The sequence below is a fragment of the Diceros bicornis genome, chromosome 7, assembly GCF_020826845.1.
Source record: "Diceros bicornis minor isolate mBicDic1 chromosome 7, mDicBic1.mat.cur, whole genome shotgun sequence".
In the NCBI taxonomy this organism is placed as follows: Eukaryota; Metazoa; Chordata; class Mammalia; order Perissodactyla; family Rhinocerotidae; genus Diceros; species Diceros bicornis.
This window is the reverse complement of record NC_080746.1, coordinates 13,043,961-13,067,462: the sequence shown is the minus strand read 5'-3', so window position 1 is coordinate 13,067,462 and position 23,502 is coordinate 13,043,961. Positions and strand designations below refer to the sequence as shown.

Below are 23,502 nucleotides of genomic sequence, written 5' to 3'. Positions count from 1 at the left end.
TTTAATTTTTTGAGGAATCTCCATGCTGTTTTCCATAGTGGCTATACAAAATTATATTCCCACCAACAGGGCATGAAGGTTCCCTTTTCTCCATATCTTCACCAACACTTATCTCTTGTCTTTTTGATCATAGCCATTCTAACATGTTTAAGGTGATATCTCATTGTGATTTTGATTTGCATTTCCCGATTGCATTAGTGATGTTGAGCACATTTTCATGTACCTGATGGCTATTTGTATGTCTTCTTTGGGAAAATGTTTATTCAGATCCTTTGAACATTTTAAAAATTAGATTATTATTATTATTTTTTTTGCTATTGAGTTGTAGAGAGACTTTTGATTACTGATTCAATATCCATACTAGGTATTGGTCTGTTGATACTTTCTATTTCTTCATGATTCAGTCTTGGCAGTGTACCTTTCTAGGAATGTATCCATTTCTGTGGAGTTATCCAGTTTGTTGTTGTATAATTGTTCATAATAGTCTCTTATGATAATTTTGTATTTCTTCTGTGTCATCAGTTGTAATGTCTCCTCTTTCATTTCTGATTTTATTCAAGTCATCTTTCTTTTATTAGTTTGTCTAGCTAAATATTTCTCAAATTTGTTTATCTTTTCAAAAAGCTAACTTTTAGTTTTGTTTATTTTTTCTTTTGTTTTTAGTGTCTATTTCATTTATTTATGCTCTAATCTTTGTTATTTCCTTCCTTCTGCTAACTATTGCCTTGTTTGTTCTTTTTCTAGTTCTTGGATGTGTAAAGTTAAGTCGTTTTTTGAGATCTCTTCTTTTTTTGTGCAGTTATAATCACCACACATTTCCCTCTTAATACTACTTTTGCTGTAGCCCATAGATTTTTGTATTTTTGTATTTTCATTTTCTTTTGTCTAGAGATATTTTCTAGTTTCCTTTTTGATATATTCTTTGACCCAATGGTTGTTCAAGAGTCTGTTGTTCAATTTCCACATATTTGTGAATTTTCCAGTTTTCTTTCTGCTATTAATCTCTTCTTCTTGTTTTTTTTTTGTGAGGAAGCTCAGCATTGAGCTAACATCTGATGCCAGTACTCCTCTTTTTGCTGAGGGAGACTGGCCTTGAGCTAACATCTGTGCCCATCTTCCTCCACTTTATATAGGACGCCACCAGAGCATGGATCTACAAGCAGCGCATAGGTACGCACCCAGGATCCGAACTGGTGAACCCCAGGCCGCAGAAGCGGAGGGCAAACACCCAACTGCTTCTGCCACCAGGCTGGCCCTCTACTGATTTCTAGTTTCATTCCATTGTAATCAAAATATACTTGCTATGATTCTAACCTTCTTAAAATTGTTGAGACTTGTTTGTAACCTAAAGTGATCTATCCTGAAGGATGATCTTTATGTGCTTGAGAAGAATGTTCATATCTGTTAGGTCCATTTGGCCTATAATGTTGTTCAAGTCCTCTGTTTTCTTATTGATCCTCTCTTAATGTTCTACCCATTATTGAAAGTGGGATATTGAATTCTTCTACTATTACTGCACTGTTGTCTATTTCTCCCTTCAGTTCTGCCAATATTCTCTTATATATTTAGATCCTCTGATGTTAGGTGCATTTAGAGTGATAATTATTATATCTTCCTGTGAGTTGACTCTTTTAGCATTGTATAATGTCTTTTCTGTCTCTTGTGACTGTTTTTGACTTAAAGTCTAATTTTTCTCATGTAAGTATAGCTACCTCTGCTATCTTTTTGTTACCATTTACAAAGAATAACTACTTAAGTTCCTTCATTTTCATTTATGTATGTCCTTAAATCCAAGGTGAGTTTCTTGTAAATAGCATATAGTCAAGTCTGGTGTTTTTATCCATTCAGCCACTCTTTATCGTTTGATTGAGAAGTTTTATCCACTTATGTTTAATGTAATTATTGATAGAGAAGAGTTTACTATTGTCATTTTGTTAATTGCTTTTTTTAAGTCTTATAAGAGTATTTTTGACCTCTTTTGCTGTCTTCCTTCATGTTTTGTTGAATTTTTTTGTATTGATATGCTCTGATTACTTTTTCTTTTTCTTTTCTGTAACTTCTATACATATGTTTTTGGATTACCATGCGGCTTACATAAAATATCTTATAGAACAGTCTATTTTAAGTTGATAACTTATGATCAATTTCATGCAAAATTTCATGCTTTAATACATCCCTCTCAAATATTTGTATCTTTTCATATTGTATATCTTTTAACACTTTTTTTAGTTTTGGTTATTTTTAATATTTTGTTCTAGAATTACAAGTTATTTATCCATTACCATTATAATAATACAGAATTCTGTGTTTATATATTTATCTTTACCAATGAGTTTTGTACTTTCTTATGCTATCATGTAGCTGTTCAGCATCCTTTTGTTTCAATTTGAAGAAGTACTTTCAGCATTTTGTAAGGCAGGTCTAGTGGTGCTGAACTTCCTCAGCTTCTGTTTGTCTGGAAAAGTTTTTATCTCTTCTGTATTTTTTTAAGGAGTGTTTTGCTGGGTATAGCATTCTTGGTTGGCAGATTTTTCCTTTCATCACTTTGAGTATATCATCCCACTCCCTTCTGGCCTGAAAAATTCCTATAGAATATTATCTTTATAGTCTTACAGGGGTTCTTTTGTATGTGATAAGACAATTGTCTGTCATTGCTTTCAAAATTTTCTCTGATTTTTAACAATTTAATTATTGGTGTAAATTTCTTTGAGTTCATCTTTATTGGTGTTTGTTAGACTTCTTGGGTCTGAATGTCCATTTCCTTCCCCAGATTTGGGAAATGTTCAGCCCTTATTTCTTCGAATGACCTTTCTGGTCTCTCCTCTTTCTCAGACTCCCATAATGTGTATATTATCAAGTTTTATGGTGTCCTATAAATCCCTTAGACTTTCTTTACTCTTTTTCATTATTTTTCTTTTTGTTCCTTGAACTGAGTTATTTCCAGTGACTTGTCTTCTAGTTTGCTGATACTTTTTTCTGGTTAATATAGTCTACTATTAACTCACTATAGTGAATTTTTTAGTTCAGTAATTGTGTTCTTCATCTTTATGATTTCTGGTTGGGACTTTTCTATATTTTCTATCTTTTTTGTTGAAATTCTTATTTTACTCGTGCATTGCTCTCTTGGCTTTGGTAAGCATCCTGATGACAATTAGTTTGAATTATCTGTCAGGTAAATCATTTTTTCTTTGGTTTAGTTTCTGGAGATTTATCTTGTTCTTTTGTTTGGAATATCTCTGCCTGACTATTTATTTTCTTTGACTCTTTGTGTTCGTATCTGCATATTAGAGAGAGTGGTTACCTCTCCTAGTCTTCACAGATTCGCCTTGTGCAAGATAATACCCCCACCAATCAGCCCAACCAGAGATTCTGGAAACCTCTCAAACCTTCATGCTAGTCCACCTGCTTTCTTTGTTATTTAAATCCCCCAGGCATCTAGTGTATGCCAGATCTTGTCAGTGCATTGGGACAATTGAGACTGAAGCCAGTTCCTTGGGCAGTTCCCAGAAAATCTGGATTGTTAATGTTTTCCAACTATTTTCTTTTCCTGGGAGAAGATGGTAATTGGGGATTTTTATTCCATGCTGAGTGGGGAGAAGGGATTATGGTGACTGTCAGCCCAAATATCTGTCTTTGTTCTCACTTGCTCCCAGGTGGCTGGATTATATCAGGTCCTGTCAGCACTCTGAGACAAACACGTCAGAAGCCACAGCTTTGAGCAGCACCCAGAAATGTTATGTCATTGGACATCTTGGCCAACTCTTTCCCTCCCCAGGGAGAAGTAGGCAGTGATGGTTTTTGACCATCCATTCTATGTTGAGCTGGGGGAGGAGTTATGGCATCTATCAGCCCAAGCCACCATCTCCATTCTCCCTAAGGCAGCTAGAATATGCTAAACCCTCCAGAGCTCTAAGACAGGCAAAACAGAAGTTTGTCCTCTGGAGAGCCTATTCCAAAAACTTGGCATCCTGAATGCATTAAAAACACTTTCCCTCCCCTAGGAGAATCTGGAAAGCTAGAGGTCTCTCCTTGATCACATGGTGCTAAGCTAGGTACAGGGATTCTGGTGAGAGGGTATCTCAAATCTCCCTGCTGGCTTTGGTGAGTCTGGTTTTGTGTTTGCCCAGGGTCCAGAAGACTTTCAATTAGTTTCTAAATTACTCAAAAAGGAATTTGTCCATGAAATGTAGCTGAACTGGTGTGTTTGTGGGGAGAAGTAGAGTCCAGGGCTTCCTACTCTGCCATCTTGTTGATGTCACTCCCTAGTCTGTGTTATTCTTGATAGAAGAGTAAGAGCATGAACAATTTTGTGTTTCAGCATCTCACATGGTTTCTGGCCATAGAATATGATCACCATGTTGTTGAATAAAGAGAATAGGCTAGCATTATAGGAATGATACTTTTTTCAATTAATGTCTAAACTTTTCTTAATTTTGTTGTATTATGTGTTATCATTTCTCTGCTCTGATTTTGTAATATTCCCTCTTTCTCTTCTTGAATCAATGAAATCAATAGAATATATTCTTCTTATCCAAATTTCAACTAAAAAGAAATCAAAATATATTATTTAAAAAAGGCATGGTCTAGGGGGCCAGCCCAGTAGAGCAGTGGTTAAGTTCATGCATACTGCTTTGGTGGCCCAAGGTTCACCAATTTGGATCCTGGGGGCAGACCTACTCACCTCTCATCAAGCCATGCTGATGCAGCATCCCACATAGAAGAACTAGAAGGACCTAAAACTAGGATATACAACTATGTACTGTGGTCTTTGGGGAGAAAAAACAAAAAAAAAAGAGGAAGATTGGCAACAGATGTTAGCTCAAAGCCAATCTTTGTCAAAAAAAAAAAAAAAAAGAAGGTGTGGTCTAAACTGTCTCTTCTGATCTATTTTATTACAAAAATTTTGGATGTCTTCTTATTCCCCAATGCAATGAAGAGAAAAAAATCACAAGGTTGTGGGTATAGTGGAATTCTCCAAACTTAATCATCTGTTTTACTGATTCATTACAAATACTAACCCTGATTTTGCACTCATTGGTTCTTTTCTCTTTATATGTAAAAAAAAAAAAAATGTTTAGGATGTTAAGTTCATCTGAGGTTCATGTGATAAGTTCCAGAGCATAAAATATTCTGTTCCAGGTAAGTCATGGAATTTGTTGTTTCTTAATCCGTTTTGGAGCAAAAAAAAAAAAAAAAACCGTTCCAGAATCTTATGAAATATCCTGTCTTTTCAATGACTTACTTTACCCACAGTATCTGAAAAATTTTTTGTATGTACACTTGTGCAATGTTAAGTAGAACCCTCCAAATTTAGTTAAATTGAAAGAATCATTAAAGATAATTTAGTCTCTTCCCTACTTAAATCAGGAAAAGGATGTACAATATCTCCAACTTTTCTAGTAAATTGAGATTTATTACCATTTTAGACAGTTTTATCCATTTCTTTGAAATAAAATCATATATTGATACTTCTATTTGGGCAAGAACTTAAAGGTGGACACTAGTTGACTTCATGATTAAAGGAAGGTTATGCTAGAAAGAATAGAGTCTATATTGAATGACAGAATGAAAATCCAGAAAGATGATTTGGTAGGCTTGATTGGTGGGCAAATACTAAAATGGTGAAAGTGGACACCTAAAAACTACATATGTAAAGACCTGTGTTTTTGTAGAAACAAAATAAAACAGACAAAAATGAATGGTTCCAACACTGAATAGCAGAAACCAATGTGAAAGCCTCCTTATGGTTTTACATATGAAAAAAATTCAATTTCAGATCACAGGGTTCTCAAAGTTGCTTTGAAGTTTCATGAGATGTTTGAGTGCTTTGACAGAAATAGAGTAAGGAATGCAATGATAACTTTCCTCATCACATAACTGTCTGAATTGTTGAGCAAAATAGGCAAACAAGAAAGAGTTACAAAAATTACCAGAGAGAAACTCCATGACAACTTGGCAAGGATGTTTATGAAGAAATCCAAATTAAAAAATGAATGTTTGAAATAAATTTTCTTCAAAGTCCTTTCAGTACAAAGAATATATTAATTTTTATCTTATCTGCATTTCCATAGTTCTTTCTCCTTTTCCAATTATGGTATAATGGATTTAGAATCCTTGGGTTCCAATCCTGACTCTACCATGAACTGTATATGAGAACTTGAACAAATTATTTAACTTCCCTAAATCATTATTTCTTCATTATCTATGAAATGGAATATTATACACATCTTATAAGATTCTATTAAGGCTTAACTAGAAAACGGTTATGAAAATTCTATGTGAACTATAACTGTGCTTCATCTTTTTTCTCTTCTTTTCTTTTTTCTATTTCCTTTTCTTTCCTGTCTTTGTCTTTCTCTTCCTTTCTCAGTTCTCAAGGCTTCTACTCTCTTTATCATTTGCTCTTCTCTATCTGATAACAGTAAAATAACAACTGTCCATATACCAGTCAAGTTGCCTGCATTCAGAAACTGTACCTCCTTCTGGGGTATTTGCTGCTCCTGCTGTCTGAGTCACAACATACATTATCCTTTCACTAATAGAGTCTATGATTATCTTTCTATTTGTGAATCTACTGGTACCAAGCAGTAGTATTGGTGCCTTGGGTCATTAACTTATGGTCTTTTTTCCTCCTTTCCAGGATGAAATTTAACTTCTATGGCGATAAAGAATCACACTTTGGTTACAGAGTTCATCCTATTGGGCATCCCACACACAGAGGGGCAGGAAACTGTGCTCTTTGTTGTGTTCTTGATCTTCTACTTCTGCACTCTACTAGGAAATTTGCTCATCCTTTTAACTGTGATGTCTGATTCCCGCCTGCACACTCCTATGTATTTCTTTCTTTGTAACCTTTCCGTGCTGGACATTGGTTTCTCTTCTGTGAGCACCCCAAAGATGTTGGCCAACCTGCTAGTAAGGAACCGAGTCATTTCCCTGGGTGGGTGCATATCCCAGGTCTTTTTTTACCACTTCCTAGGCTGCTCTGAGAGCTTGCTCTACACAGTGATGGCATATGACCTATTTGCTGCCATCTGTCACCCACTGCGTTATAATATCATCATGAACCACTGGGTATGTGCCCTGCTGGCTTCTGGCACCTGGCTTATTAGCTCTTTTCATGCCACAATTCTTACTACACTGACTTTCCGACTGCCATACTGTGGGTCTAACGAGGTGGACTACTTCTTTTGTGACATCTTCCCTGCAGTCAAATTGGCCTGTGGTAACACCCTCCTCATTGAGACAGTTAGCTTCATCAACATTGGCCTTGTGCCCATGATATGTTTCCTCCTCATCCTTGCCTCCTACATCCTCATCGTCATTGCAATCCTAAAGATGCACTCTGCTGAAGGGAGGCGCAAGGCGGCATCTACCTGTGTTTCCCACCTCTCAGTGGTCACACTGTTCTTTGGGCCCTGTGCCCTCATCTATACCCAGCCATCTTTGAGTGAGGTGCTGGTAACCCCAGTGCAAATCTTTGCCAATGTAGTCACTCCCATGCTGAACCCCACAATCTATACTCTGAGAAACAAAGATGTCAAGGGAGCCCTGAAGAAAGTGGCTGGGGGCCAGATTGCTTCAAAAGGAGGTCACTAGTCCATTTATGGATAAAGTTGGTTTTTTTTTTTTTTTTGAGAAAGATTAGCCCTGAGCTAACATCTGTTGCCAGTCCTCCTCTTTTTTTTTTTTGCTGAGGAAGATTGGCCCTGGGCTAACATCCATACCCATCTTCTTCTACTTTATATGGGATGCCACTACAGCATGGCTTGACAAGCGGTGCATAGGTCCTCACCTGGGATCCAAACTAGCGAACTCCAGGCCACCGAAGCAGAGTGCACAAACTTAAGCACTATGCCACTGGGCCGGCCCCTAAAGCTGATATTTTTCCTCCTTATTCGTGTATTAAATTATTTTTAAAAAAATATATCCATGACAGTTGTAAAGGTCTTCCCGCCATAAAGACAGCTGGGAAGCAAATCTAATTGGTATAAACCTGTGACATCACCCCCATCTTATAGACTGTACTCAGCAAACATTTCCTCTAAAGGTTCAAATAGTAAATATTTTGGGCTTTGAGGACCATATGGTCTCCATAACAAATACTCTGCTATGGTAACATGAAAACAGCCACAGAAAATATGTGCACAAATGGTCAAGACTTGTTCCAATAAAACTTGGTTTACACAAATAGGCAGCATGTAGGAAATTCCCCAAAGGCCACAGTTTGCTGATCTCTGTCATCAAGAGGCTAGGTGAATTCAAGGCTATGTTGATAATGGCTTAAGTGTGGACTTTGACGTGGGCTGAGTCCCATCAGGGCATAAGCTGAATTATTGATCAAGGACAGGTAGTGAAGGAATGGTTGTTAGGAAACACAGGGAGCACAGCTGAAGGAGAATGCTGCAGCACCTCAAGTACACCTAGTAAGAACTGCTTGTTGCAGCAGGTCCATCTGGATATGATCCATGCTAATGCCCAGAAATGCACTGATACCTCTGGTCATAGTACCAAAGATGGCTGTGGCCAATTTTCTTAGACATAAAAGTAAATAGTCATTACTCTTCTCATAAAACAGTCTCTGTTCACCTCAGAAGTTGCTTAGCTTCCCTCTGTCAGTATCAATTACTCCATTAACATTCCATTCATAAAACACCAGAAGGGATTGGTTAGGCACCTTGGAATATTCTTATGACAAGACTACCAAGCTTTGTTTTATCTCACCTTAGCACAGTACCCAGCAGAGTGAATCTCCTCCTGCTGCCATTAGTTTAACTGCTCAGTGATAAAGGACAGAATGTGGGTATACACATGTGGGTATGCGTATGAGTTACTATGGCTTATTCAATGGTGGGACCAGGCCCTCTGAGGGGACTGAGAGGGCAAAAGAATAATGCTAGAAGTCATGAAGTATTATGCCCCCTTTATCTTCACAGAGAAACAAACTCTGACAGACAGTAATAGTTCTCTAGTAGGGACCATACACCCTGCATGTTTTAGTCATGTTCTGTCTATTCTGGGAAACTGTCTAGTCCTTATTTAACTAACCGGGTTAACTGGGCTTTAGGGTGGTGCTTGCAACTACAGTTGGCCTTAGCCTGACGGGTTAGATAGACAGATAGATAGATAGATAGATAGATAGATAGATAGATAGATAGATATAGGTATAGATATAGATATGATATCTAAATATATAGCCATCTTTTTAGCTATATTGGGCTAACTTCTCTTCTCCTATTTCCCCATAAAAACAGATCCAACAAAACCCCATGATGCTAAACCTCCAGAACTTTCCAGATGAGCTTAGCGTACTGGAGCTCATCTTTTGCCATTTCTAAGTCTCTGAAAGAATGTAAAATATACATTTATTCCAAAGGACAGAAGCCAAGCATTATAGAATACTCTGGCATAATCACAACAGCTGATTTTGACCTTTTCTAGAAAAGTTGTCAGTAATCATGGCTGTTTTGGGCTCGGGTAGAAGTTTGTATAACTATTACCTTTAAATCAATATTATTTTTCTTTATTGACCCCTTTGCATATTCCTTGCTTTCTATTTTTGTAGTCATCCAGTAAAGGTTTGGAAAAAGATTATATGTCTGAAATCTTGGTGTCCAGTCTAGGGAAGTGAAAGAAAAGAACCAAAGGAATTACTCAAGAAAAATGGTCTGCATGAGGAAAAAGAGTACAGAGAGGGCTAGGGGACAACTGGCAATTCTCAGGCCTTATCTTCTCATTTGCTCGCTAGCCCATCAAGCTAGAGTTTTTTTCTCTACTACTTTCATCTTCAGAGGGCCCACTGTTTCCTTAAATCTCTCCTAGAACATGTTCTCTTGAATAAATTTAATACTGAAGAAATCTTAACAACATCCCTCTTCAATTATTCCTAATACCATCCTATTATTTTACCTTTTACTTGCAAGTATGAAAATTCCTTCTTAGTACAGTTGTATATTTTCTCATTAACAATATTTTCATCTCATCTTCCTAGCAGGAGGTGATACTATTTCCTTCTAGGACACATGTCATAGGGAGTATTGAGTAGAGGATGCCATCCAACCAGGTCTAGAATATGAGACTGAAAGATACCAATGTGTCTTATTATAGTGAAATTCAGAGCATCCATGGTTAATCACAGGAAGGAAAATCTTCAGGACTTTCACAAAATGCTCTCAAATCTGTCTCTGTGTCTCACTTTTTCTTTGTGACTCTCACATTTTGATTAATGCTTCCACCATCACACAGGTACACAGGTTGCTACTCTCTGTTAACAATCTGAACTTGGTTTCGGCAAAACGCTTTTTTCTCTTATTTAAAATGACACTATTAAATGCATACTAAAGGAAACAAGGGATATAAATAATGAGACCATATAAACATAAAAGCAGATTGGCTTGTGAAGCCAGACATCATCCCCTCAGCAGTGACTGCCTTCCCCATGAAAGCACCATTTCTTAGGGAAAGAGAAACACCAGTTTAAGATGTAAAAGTGTGCTAGCAAAGAGATGTAGCCTGAAAAGATAAATTTCTAGGAAATGAGGTACTGGGAGTAAGATAGACACTGTCACTCTTCTTTTCAAATTGAGAAAGTGTACACATGGATAGCTGGAATGAAGTTCCCAAACATGAAGAGTAAATTGACTCCAACACAAAGAAGTACAAAAGGTGGAGGAAAGGAGAAGTCATTCATTCATTCAGGAGACATTTGTTGAGTGCTGCTATGTCCCAGGCACAATCTAAGTTCCGTTACACCTGAAATACTGTCTTCAAGTCTAAGATTGCTCTTCAAAGGGGACATCAACAAACTAGAGTGGTGAAAAGTCAAGTATCCAAAACAGCATGATATATGAGGAATGGTTGCTGGAAATTAGACTGTTTGAATAAAAAGAAGGCAGATATGATCAATGATGTCAAATTTGTAAAAGGATGTTGAATGAAAAAGGGATTAGATTCATTTGGTAGATTGCAAAGAGTGAAACAAGGAACATTTGCTAGAAAAATCAAGAGTCAGGTTTTAACTACAGGAGATTATTAACAGTGGAATGGTCTCCTTTGAAAGAGAGTGATTCCTGTCCCTGGAATTGTTGGAGTGAGTTCTGAGTGTTACAGAGGATATTCTGAAGTATTCAGCACCATTTTCAAATTAGGGATTTGAAAACCCCCAGAGATTCTTAAAAATGATCCCAACTCTTCATATCAGTAAGGAGAGCAATGGTGCACTTTTTCTAATATGATTTTTAAAAACAAAAACACATTAATGAAAATATTTTATTACATTTTCCTCCAAATAAAACCTCTTAAAGGCTCTGTGTGTGGTTTGAGTGAACAAGTGCAGAAATTTGAGGACATGGGAATATATGTTCATGTTTCAGTCACTGATTTGTTGGTAACATGCAGAAATGACATGATTGGTTACGTCAACCATAGTGCTTTTAAATTGTTTGTCTTCTTAACTATTTTTATGTAATTATAATTATACTGGACTAATGCTAAGAAGAGGAAGCATGGAAAGGAAGGGAAAGGAAAAATTATATTGAGATTCAAATTAATGAAAAAGATAAATGGACTGGCATTAATAATACATGTTTGGCTCATGTTGACTTTAGAAATAGTACTCATCTCATCAAATTCTGATATTTCAAAATAATTTTAAAATATACAGTGACAATAATATCCAATTTTATTTCTTTTTTCTGAAGATATAGAAGATGCACCTGGTTATAAAAATTGAGAAGTGCTCACAAATAGAAACCTCAATTTTTCACTTTTTAACATTATTTTTTTAAAAAAAAATTAAACATGAAGTGTTAAAATTCTAAACAATGGGTTTTGAAAACTGTTTTTGTCCATTTGTATGCCCTAACATGTAATGAAATTTTAACCTCTATTTTAATATATATTTGGTGAGCAAACCAAACGTAACACAATACAATAGTTTAAAAATTATGTAGCAATAAATTATGTGTTGTTTTTCATAATCAAGTCAACATAAATTAAATAGTGTGCATTCTTTACTGATTGGGCATAAATATATATCTTTTTATATAATTTATAATATTATAGTATTTGAAATAAATTTAATAATGTAAATTTTCACTTATTGCAGTATTTAAAATTATTTTTATTGTAAAATACCTTTTGCAAGTTTTCAAAATATTATTAAATTTAAGGAATATTAATTAATAAATGCCTGTGTGCTTTTCAGCCAGTACAGGAAATAGAATATAATCTAGAAATTCCCTTTGTGTACTTCTGTCATCCTTACCCACCCAAAGTTATTAGCAAGCTCAATTTTTGTTAAAGATGTACCTTTCATTTATTTATGGATTAACCACTATGTATGCATTCCTAAACAATATATTATTTAGATATTTCTGGTTTTGAAATTTGTTTAAATAGACCCATACATGATTGTCTTTATTCCCTTCAAACTTGCTTTTGAGATTCATTGATTTTGATGCATATGGTTGTAATTTTACACCTTATTATTTCTTTATTCATTTTATTATTGTAAGACACGTAGGTGGTTTCTACTTACTTGTTACTACAAACATTTTTCTGCATGTCTCTAGGGCACAGGTTCAAGAATTCTTCTAGAAAATGCATTAAGAAGCTGAATGGCTAAATCACTGGGTATATAAAGATCAAATTTATTAGATAATGCCAATCTGCTTTCTGAAGTGATTGTAACAATTATATCCACATCCTCAGTGGATGAGAATTCATAGTACATCTCATTCTTGTCAACACTTTATATTGACGTCCTTCTTAATATTTGCCAATCTGATGGTGTGAAATTGTGTCCATTGTGTTTTTAAACTTTAGTACTTGATTACTAATAAAGTTAAGCATTTTCTCATATGTTTAATGACCATTGGATTTTGTCCTTTGGGAAATTTATGTTATTTTTTTAGTTCAGTTTTCCTTTTAGTATTTTGACTTTTATAGAATTGATTCATAGTTGTTCTGTATATATTCTAGATACTAACCTTTTATTGATAATATGTACTGTAAATATCTTTTCCTACTTTGTGGCTCTTCTCTTTATTAGCTTTAAAGCATTTTTCTATAAAAGCAATACCTTCATTTTACTGTGAATGATTTATCAAAGTTTTCCGTTATAATCTCTTTCAGAGATTATTGTGTCTTGTTTAGAAATCATATTATCTTTAATTTATGTGTCTTTTTTAATAGTTTTGATTTTCACTTTTAAGTCTTTAATCCACCTGGAATTGACTTTTGTTTGTGATGAGGTAAGAATTCAATTCCTTTCTACTTAAAAAAATGTAAATGCCAATTGTTCTAGTAACATTTATGTAACAGTTCAGCACTCCCCTACTGTCCTCCAATGCCTCTAATATGGCCTCCAATGGCCCCACCTTTTAGGATTCATGGTCTTGTGTAATCACCTCCCCTGTATTTAGTAACTTGGTTGTAATGAATAGATTGTGGCAGAAGTGATCGGATAATTCTTCTAAGATCAAGTTATGAAAGACTATGGCTTCAATCTTGGGTGTACTTGCTCTATCTTGCAGCCTCTTGGATTGATTGCTTTGGGAGAAGCCAATTGCCATGTTGTAAGGCAGTCCTATGGACAGGTCTCAGGTCTGCCAATAGCCATATGAATGAACTTGGAAGCAAATCCTTCCTCAGTCAAGCCTTCCAGGAGACTGTAGTGCCAGCCAACAGTTTGACTGCAACCTCTTGGGAGACTCTGAGGCAGAGGCAGGCAGGCAAGCTGTGGCTGAATTCCTGACCCACAGAAACTGTGATATAATAAATGCCAATTATATTAAGCCACTAAGATTTGGAGCAATTTGTTGTGCAGCAATAGAAACTAATACATACGGCTATTCATACTTTCTATTTCTTTTTTTCTTTCTTTTTTTTTTGGTGAGGAGGATCAGCCCTGAGCTAACATCCATTGCCAATCTTCACCCCTCCCCCCTTTTTTTTTCGCTTGAGGAATATCACCCTTGAGCTAACTTCTGTGCCAATCTTCCTCTATTTTGTATGTGGGATGCCTCCACAGCACGGCTGATGAGTGGAGCAAGTCTGTGCCTGGGATCCCAACCTGTGAACTCAGTCCACCAAAGCAGAGCATGCGGAACTTTTAACTACTAAGTCATGGGGTTGGTCCCTTCTATTTCTTTTTTGAGTTTGTTTTGATAAGTGGTATATTTCTAAGATTTTATCTAGTTTACCAAAGCTTTCATATTTATTGGAAAATATTTTAATATTTCTTTTAATCTGCTTAGCCCATATGCTTCTGTACTATTTTCCATTCCTCATATTGCTTATATGTACCTTCTTTGTTTTATCAGTAATTATCTTTACAGAAGTATATCTATTTTCTTAGTGTTCTCAGATAGCCAAATTTTGACATCGTTGATCCCTTCTCTTTTTGTTTTTTCTATTTTGTTAATTTATTCCTTTTTCTAATTTCTTTGAAAACTATATGACTCTCTGTTACGAGAAAGATGAACAATTCTTGCATTTCAAACACCTGGTCTCAAGGGGCAGGGTTCTTGTCCTTCACAGAAAAGAAATTCCAGATTCAGAAAACGTATCTTGTTCACAGTTGTCTAAGTTCTTGATAAATATTTTTTGATTAACACTTTAATATAATTCTGAAAAAATCATGTGGAGAACAATTCCTAGTTCAAGGAAGCCAACTCTGCCAATTGAGAAAATTGCTTGTTGAAGAGTCTGGTAGTGGAAATTATATTTCCAAATCAAAATATTAGAAAAAATAGTCTGAAAAGTAGAAGAGTTATGGAAGAATTGAGATAAAGTATTTGAAACTGGATATTTAAAAACCTGAGCTATATGGTTGTTATTTCTCCTTCTAATACTATACCCTGAAACTGAGGAAATGGTCTTTATATATGTTCTAAGATTGAGCTGTACTTCTCACCTTTTCTCTCACTTCCCTAGGTCAATCACAGAAATAGAAATGATGGATATGGCTCTATCTTGTTCACATCACAGTAATGCCATAAGAGGGAACATCACCATATTCTGTTTCAGCTAGATTATTTACTCACTTCTAATTACTCCCTTTGCTCAACTCCTCCCTTGAATCAGGACTCACTCAGGAATGGTATCCCAAGGGCTTTTAAATTTCCACATATGAGAAAACAATGTAGCTATTAGCGTCTTGGAAGAAATTTTTGCAGAAGACAGAGGTACATTCAGCCTTATCTCATTTAATCTGAGCTTATTTCACTAAGAAGAAAGAGCTTTCCACATCATGGGAGAAGATTCCTGATTCTGGCTTATGGTGTGATGTCAGAGGCAAATTTGGGTGGAAGATACTAGAGAGACAGATGGTAAAAGGATCAAACTTCCTTCTTGTAAGTCACATAAATGCCATCTTCATCTCTTTTTTTCTACTCCTCTTTTCTTCCTCATGCATCCAGTGGAGAGGAGAATTTGGAGGCCTTGTTTTACAAATGGTCTCAGAGTCCAGGATGAACAGAAACATGGGACTATTGGGCACACGTATAGACGTTGTTTGCCTGGTTTATCTTTCACGTCATTACATTGGCCCACCAACTCAAAAACTCCGTTCTTATTATTGCCCTTTACAACCAGGGATTTGGACTTGATTCAAAATGATTAAAAGATTGGACACTTTAAACGAGCCTATGCCTGGGCACCTTCAGTCTACTTCTTTCTGTAATGTGTGATTCCTCTTGATAAAACATCCAGGACTTTTGGGGGGCCGTATAGATTATGTATAGATCTTAACTTGGGTTTGGTCACCTTTTAGAGTGCAGTGCAGAGCTTCTTCCTGAGGACAAGTGTCATGAAGGTAAACAGAGAAGTTCTAAATATTCAGAGGAATAGGACAAAAGAGGAGCAGGTATCAAGTTTACTTATCAGGTTGTTTACAGAGACTAATATCTGATAGTATCATAAAAGTCCTTATACAAGACAAAACAATTGAATGACATCTAATTCTTGTCAGTCCCTGAGTGAGTCATTTCACTATTTCATTTATAAAACATTTATTATGAACTTACTCTGTGCCAGACACTGTTTTTTGCACCAAGGATACAGCAGTACACATCAAAAAGGATTTACTCTCTTAGACTTTATATTTTAGTATACAGTGGTGGTAGTGGTGCAGGGGAGAGACAGGGTGGCACTCTATTGCTTACTAAGGAGGAACAGGGACATTTTCAGAGCCTGGTGACATCAAAAGGAAAAATATAACTAACACGGGGGCAAAATTTGACAAGCTCAATAATGCCATAGTCCATCACAGATGCATACAGTAGAAAGACTAGATGTCAGAAAAAAAATTTAGATCCCTATTTCTGCCATTTATAGCAACCTCAATTTAGAAGAGTTGCCTAGCCTTTCTACTGTTCAGATATTTTATTTTCTATAAATTTATCTCAAAGAGTTACCGTGAGGATTAAATGAACTGAGATCATGTACTGAAGGCATTTCCAACTGTAAACCAGTGATTGTTCAACCCTTATGGCTCACTAAAAAAACAGAGAAATAAAATATAACCCTGTCAGTAGTAGTGGTTCACAAATATAGTGATTCTCAAGTCACAGTTCATATCTCCAGAGATATGAAAGAGCTCCTATCAGATTCTGAGGCTTCTGATATTCCTCCACTCTGAAGGAGTATATGTTTGGGTGGGCCTCCTCCTTCCCTTTGAAAATACTTGCTCTAACATGTTTAATTTTTTCAAGGTATTGTTTTAATAAGGGACATCTGCATTTAGAATCAGTACCATAAAAATTTGGTAAAGAAACTATTAAGTTTGCTATGGCAGCTATATTCCAGTTAAAATGCCTTGCAATTTGGATCATAAGCAACCTGTCCACAACTTTGAACCAAAACACTATCATTTAAATTACACATTTTATTTCCCCAGTATGTTCACCCCATTGACATCAAACCAGGACATTCTTCCATGTCCTCTGCTTCCTTTTTCTCCCCCAGGACTGGCTCTCATGGAATGAAGAACTGCTCGGTGGTAACTGAGTTCATCCTTTTGGGAATCCCACACACAGAGGGGCTGGAGACTATACTTTTTGTCTTGTTCTTGCCCTTTTATGCCTTTACCCTGCTGGGAAATTTGTCTATCCTTGTGGCTGTTCTTTCTTCCACTCGCCTTCACACACCCATGTATTTCTTCCTGGGGAATTTGTCTGTGTTTGACATGAGTTTCTCCTCTGTGACTTGTCCTAAAATGCTGCTCTACCTCATAGGATTGAGCCCAATCATTTCCTACAAGGACTGTGTCTCCCAGCTCTTCTTCTTCCATTTCCTTGGAAGCATTGAGTGCTTTTTGTATACTGTGATGGCCTATGACCGCTTTACTGCTATCTGTTATCCTCTACAGTACACAGTTATCATGAACCCTAGAATCTGTGTGGCCCTGGCTGTGGGGACATGGCTGTTAGGGTGTATTCATTCCAGTATCTTGACTTTGCTCACCTTCATCTTGCCATACTGTGGTCCCAATGAAGTGGATCACTTCTTTTGTGATATCCCAGCACTCTTGCCCTTGGCTTGTGCTGATATATCCTTAGCCCAGAGGGTGAGCTTCACCAATGTTGGCCTCGTATCTCTTGTCTGTTTTCTCTTAATCCTTGTATCCTACACTCAGATCACTATCTCTATCTTGCGTATTCGCTCAACTGAGGGCCGTCGCCGTGCCTTCTCTACATGCAGTGCCCACCTTATTGCCATCTTCTGTGCCTATGGGCCCATCATCACTGTCTACCTGCAGCCCACACCTAACCCCATGCTGGGAACTGTGGTTCAAATTCTGATGAATTTGGTAGGACCAATGCTGAATCCTTTGATCTATACCTTGAGGAATAAGGAAGTAAAAACAGCCCTGAAAAAAATATTGCACAGGACAAACCATGTTCCCAAGAGTTCGTAAGAGTGGATGGATGGGTTGATGATATGGAATTCTTTCTGCCCCAACATGTGAAATTTCATTCTGGAACGCTCACATGTGACTTTTCAGCACTCGCTGAATCTTGTGGAACACTATATCACAATACTCCATTTTTTTGTCTATTTTATTTTCTTGTGTAATCTAAGTCCCCTCCTCCAAGCTTCAAAATAACGTAGTTTTAGTTGTTATTATTTTGCTTTTGTTCTGTGGAGAACCTCCTGCTACTAAAAAGAATGAACGTAGTCTTTGCCATTGCACCATTTTGTCCACCTTTCCCAGTTTACTTCCCTTTAAAGTATAAGTGAGACCAAGCCTATGAGAAAAAGCAATAAGTAGGAGAAAGAGGTTTTAACTAGCTGATTGAGAGCATGATAGGATCTTCTCTCTTTTCATATTAACAGACTAAATGTCAGAGGCAAAATGAAGTGTTTTCCTTTTCCTCCTTAACTGTATAAAAAGGGAATAACTTAGAATTTGTTAGCAAAGATGTTCTCTTCTCCATCCCATGATTGTCCTCATGCCTGATTTCTCTGCCTGAAGGTCTTTATGTAAATAAGATTAGCTCCAACTGCATAAGGAAAGTGAAAAGCTTTGTGACTAATATCCTAGACTAGATGTTTCCATTTCCCTACTAGCTAATAATGTGATTACTAATGTGATAAAACAGTAGTTTTATCAGATCAGATTATTAGACTGAGCCAGTGGTTTTCCAAGCATGATTCAAGGAGCCTTGGGGTTCCAATGAATTTATTCTAAGTCTTCTGTGTTAAGTATAGTAAGATCTTCCCTTTTATCTACTTTATATACTAGATTTCTGGGCAAGATTCCATTGGAAAAGTTTGAAAGCCTCTGGAGTATGTGATCTCCACGGTAGCTTCCAGAACTAAAAAACATGATGTATTTTATTTTCTTCTACCCATAACTTGTTCCTGCATTTTCTTCAGCACTTGAATCTTAACCTCACCTCTTCAATGTTCACTTGGGCTTGTTACAGTTGTTAAAGCTCCCAGGTTCAATCTATTACCTGCCTACAATTTTACCCTTCCAATAAAAACAATTATGAAGGAAATATTTATTACTATACTTGGTCTCATGTGACCTCTTCGTTATTTGATATACATCAAAGATATCTACTTTGGCTCAGAAGTAGCTACACAGAAGCTTTGTGGAAGGCACTTATTAGATCTGAAATGCCATAGAAGGCAGAGGGTTTCACTGGATCCATTGTATTAACTACCTAGAGTACACATAATTTTACTTCAACACTTGGCTTCTCTGACCAAAATACTAAGAACTGTACTATTCAAATTCCAACTAGAAAATCTCCTGATTCACTGTGATATAACACAAGCTCAGTTCCACAATTCCCTCTCAAGAATTCTTAGACATGACTCCTAATAGCAAGGTCTCCTTCCAGAAATTTTTTAATCCTTAGAAATATCAGATATATAATTATTTTAAATAGCCTCTTCACCTACTTGTGCCTCACATTTCTGCCTTTGATTCAGTAGTATGAAGATTATTATTTATAGAACCATTACTATTTGTCAGATATTATGCTAAATGCTATACAAAATAATTTCATTTAACTCTCAAAAACTCTTGTGATATTTGTAGTATTAGCCCCATTTTATTGATGAATTTGTAATGCTTAGAGAAAAAAACATAAGTCTCTTGCTCAAGATCACAGAGCTAGAATGTGATAAGGCCAGGTTATGAGGCTGAGACTTTTCGCTCTTACATATATGGAAACTGCTTTCCAAATCCTCAGGAATCTTTCAAGCTAAGAAATGATAAGGTACTAAGTGGGAGCGCTTGCCTTTATTCATGCCAACCAAAGAAGATAAAATATTCTAAATAAGAACATTTTTTTCCACGCTTATGAAGGAAATGCTAGCCAAGGGAGTCAGTGGTGTTTTTAACTCCAGGACGTATGTGGCAGAGGCACCAAGGGTTCTGGCCCCACAGTGAGATATGATGAGACGTGCTGATTAGGATCCAACTATGACACATCAACAGAAAGGCAAGAAGAAAGGGCCACACAGAAATAAGAAGTTCCACATCTTTCTTTATGTCTCTTTCCAGAATGAAAAGAGGTCAGGAGCTATAAATGAAGGCACGAGAGTCTTTGATTGTCTCACCTGGGGAAACTGGCAAAGAGGAGAGATGAGTGAGGATATAAAAAGTAGCAAGAACTGGAGCAAAAGCTCTGTCCCCAATCAAACATCCACTTTATCCCTCCTTCTGTCATCTGTGATCTCCACTCCTGTTGTTAGGAGGTTTCCTGGACCATGTAAAGAAATGGATGTTAATTTCCTGGGGTGGATTTTTTGCCTGATCTGGCCTGTAGCTCTTTGGTCTAGCAGCTCACAGTCCTCCTTCTGAGCCATATTATTGTTTGCATTGAGCCTGGTGAATTCATTTTCTGAGGAATCTCAGGAACATCCCAAAGGCTCTGTTGTTGGGGAGGGGAGAATCTCATAAAAATCCAACAGCCCCCATGGTGGTTTCAAACTTTACTTAAGTCCCTAGAAGAATGATAACAATAGAACTGCATTTTTCCCTGTTCTTTGAGAGAGAAATATTTCTTTGTAACATTTTAAGACAAAATGAAAAACTGAAGATAAATTCCACATCTATTTTTAAAGGAATGCCAATCCATTATCACAAAATCTTTGTTTCTATTACTATTTTAACTAAATCTGATATTACTTACAGATTGCATAAATTAATTTTGGTCTCATTTTTAAAGGTAGAAGTTATTGGGATTTTATAAGTTTCTCATTAGTGAGTCATTAATTAGGAGCTTGTTATTACTAGATTTAAAACATCTATTCAATATATTTCTTGTAATAGACTCTAAATCTATGCTTCCTATACAAATCTGTTTGAGATCATTCATAATCACAGCAGAAAAGCTCCTTTATATTCTTTCTTGTTTTAACTTGCTGAAAAGAGACTCTGGAGTGGCACTCTATGCTTTAACTCCTCCTCTCTCTTTATTTCTTAATCAGAAATAGAATTTTCTATGGCAACCACCACTTTGTCCCTCCTTTCAGTATACTGTTCGTTTTAGACAATAAAAGTAATTAGTTTCATAAAGAAGAGCCAGGTCTAGCAACTCCCAGAGATTTTTCCCACTCCCTCCCCTAGCAACCATCACACAATCTGAAAATTTTTTAAGTAAAAACAACTGCTTTTTCAGGAATATTTAAATCAATGTTAACAAAACAAAACATTACAAGACAATTTTATTCAAGAATATCTTCTCTGAACCCCCTCCCATTAGGAGATGCTGGGAGGCCTGAGGACTGAGTCTATGCCGGGAGAAATGAAGTATCGTATAGAAATGTTGCCTAAAGAAATCCTGTGAATTCACTACCATTCTTACTACTACAGTAAAACAAGGAAGAGGAACACAAAATGTGGACATAGAGCCAACTTTAAAGTTTCCATAAAAATGTATTCTCAATCATGCTGGTCAAAGCACTTATTCTAAAATATCTTTTTTGTGTCTGAAATTCTGCCATTAAAAAATGAATTTCTATATTTTCTTTTCAAAAGCAAATTCCCCTGGAAGTAACAGAAATGAGATGATGTTTAGCTGAGAAAGAGAGGTTGTTTCGTACCATTGAGGGAAGGAGAAACAAAAAGGCAGATGAGAAGATACACAGATATATTTTTCTTTAGATTTCAATTTGGCTAAAGGTCAGCCTGATGACATCAAATCTCTTTTGTCACAAGACACTCTGGAGGAGTAATTCAATCAATATTAATTAAATGTCTGTTTTGCAGTAGATGCTATTCCTATGTTAAGTCTATAAAAATAAGTAAGATCCTTGCCCTGAAGGATTACACCATTTAAAGTTAGAATCAGATGTAATAGAAGTGTCCATAATAAAATGTGATTACAACAGAAACATCTTTTAGAGTTTACCATGTGGTAGGTATTATTGTTAAATATTTTATTTATATTTACTCATTTGATCCTCACCACAATCCTATTAAGTATTAGTAGTGGTATTATCCCCATTTTATACATGAGAAAACTGAGACACAGAGAAGTTCAGTAATTTTCCCAGCCAGTAAGTCACAAAACTAGGATTAAAAGTCCTACCGTCTGACTCCTGTGTCCTTTCTTTTAATAATTTCACTATGACATCAACACCATAAACACAGAGAAGCTATAAAAGCTCAAAGGAGTGAGTGATTATTTCTCCTTAGGGATCTTTGGAAAGGCTTTGCAAAAAGGTGACATATGAGCTAGGCTATGAAGGATGAATGGTGTGGGAGGGTGAATAAATGTCAGACAAAGATGGTGGGGAAACACACTGAATCAGAGAGAAGAGCACATCTTTTGTGAAAGCAGGGATGTGTGATGTGCACATAATTTCCAGGGAAAACTATATTGGTAAAATAGAGGATGATGAGAAGTGGGAGTGGAAATGAGGAGAGCGTACAGTAGGGGGAGAGAAGGGGATGGTAGAAAGGAGACTAATCAAGTTATTGGGTTTCATATCTGTGTAGGAATGTCATATGTCGAGGTTTACCAGGAAAGTTTATGCATGATTTTTAATAGTGCCCATGTTCTCAAAAGTGTTCTGATTTGTAAGATAAATTATATGGACACTCTACTTCTGTATGAAGCTAAGAAGTTTTAACATAAGAGTTTGGCAACAGAGACCCAATTAAAGTGTGGAGGCTTAATATAACCTAAGTCTGCCAAGAACATTTACCTGTCCAGCCAGTGCCAAGCATAGACTGGACAGGGCACTTCATTAGCAGAATAGAGAGGACTCTGCTTTCTTATACTCCCATGGGGAGTACTTAACACTTAACACTCAGTAATCTTTGCACCATCAGATGTAGGCAGTCTGACTCAGCCACTTACCATCTAGGACCCTTTCTCTTCTGTTATCTGAGCTCCTGTAGCAACCTCATGGCAGAAATGTGATGGGAATGGAGCTCTCTTTTTTCTCTGTACTAAATTGTCAACTATAACCACTTAGATTTTTCTCAAGTGCAAGTGAATAATGTTCTATTTTGTTATATATTATTATGTAGAGTCACACATATCATGGGTTGTTAATTTTCCAAATTTAAGCTAATTATACTTATTTGTGCATGCTAATCTACATACGAACTGGTGATAGTTACTAGAGGGATAACCACAGGGAAACTGAGTGTCTCTCTGAAAGTATGCTCCCAACTCAAAACAACTTTCATAACGAAGAATGATATGGAGATGTTATGTTTTACTAAGGGGAATGCCTCATAGTCAGCAGGATGTGGTTGACACTTATAAGACATATGACCGGAAAAGTGCCGAGAATCTCCTAGTCATCTGCTCACAGACCCAATGATCATTGTCACTGAACTTCTTTCTACTTCCAAACCTTTTCAGTCAGTGATCTGCATCCCCAGATTTACTTATTCATCATGCTTTTTCACTCTATCAAAGTAGTTCTTTCTAGCAACCTCCAAATAAACAAATATGAAGACTTATCCCAAGGTTCTCCTTATCCCTAGATTCTGTGAAGCTAGTTTATTATGGTTTTCCTCCA

General features: G+C 36.4%; 2 protein-coding genes across 2 annotated transcripts; both read left to right on the top strand.

The window, feature by feature from the left end:
• Positions 1 to 3,303: 3,303 nt before the first annotated feature.
• LOC131408336 (olfactory receptor 10D3-like) lies at positions 3,304 to 7,599 on the top strand. Its single transcript, XM_058544953.1, has 2 exons — positions 3,304 to 3,331; positions 6,656 to 7,599. The coding sequence occupies exon 2, from the start codon at positions 6,658 to 6,660 to the stop codon at positions 7,597 to 7,599; it is 942 nt and encodes a 313-aa protein (XP_058400936.1). The 5' UTR covers positions 3,304 to 3,331; positions 6,656 to 6,657.
• A 9,385-nt stretch (positions 7,600 to 16,984) lies between these two features.
• On the top strand, positions 16,985 to 17,920 carry LOC131408335 (olfactory receptor 10D3). The gene has a single exon (XM_058544952.1). The coding sequence runs from the start codon at positions 16,985 to 16,987 to the stop codon at positions 17,918 to 17,920; it is 936 nt and encodes a 311-aa protein (XP_058400935.1).
• Positions 17,921 to 23,502: the final 5,582 nt, after the last annotated feature.

What these genes read in the sequence shown, in the direction of transcription:
- LOC131408336 (XM_058544953.1), top strand. Translation starts at nt 6,658, where the DNA reads ATGGCGATAAAGAATCACACTTTGGTTACAGAGTTCATCCTATTGGGC.
- LOC131408335 (XM_058544952.1), top strand. Translation starts at nt 16,985, where the DNA reads ATGAAGAACTGCTCGGTGGTAACTGAGTTCATCCTTTTGGGAATCCCA.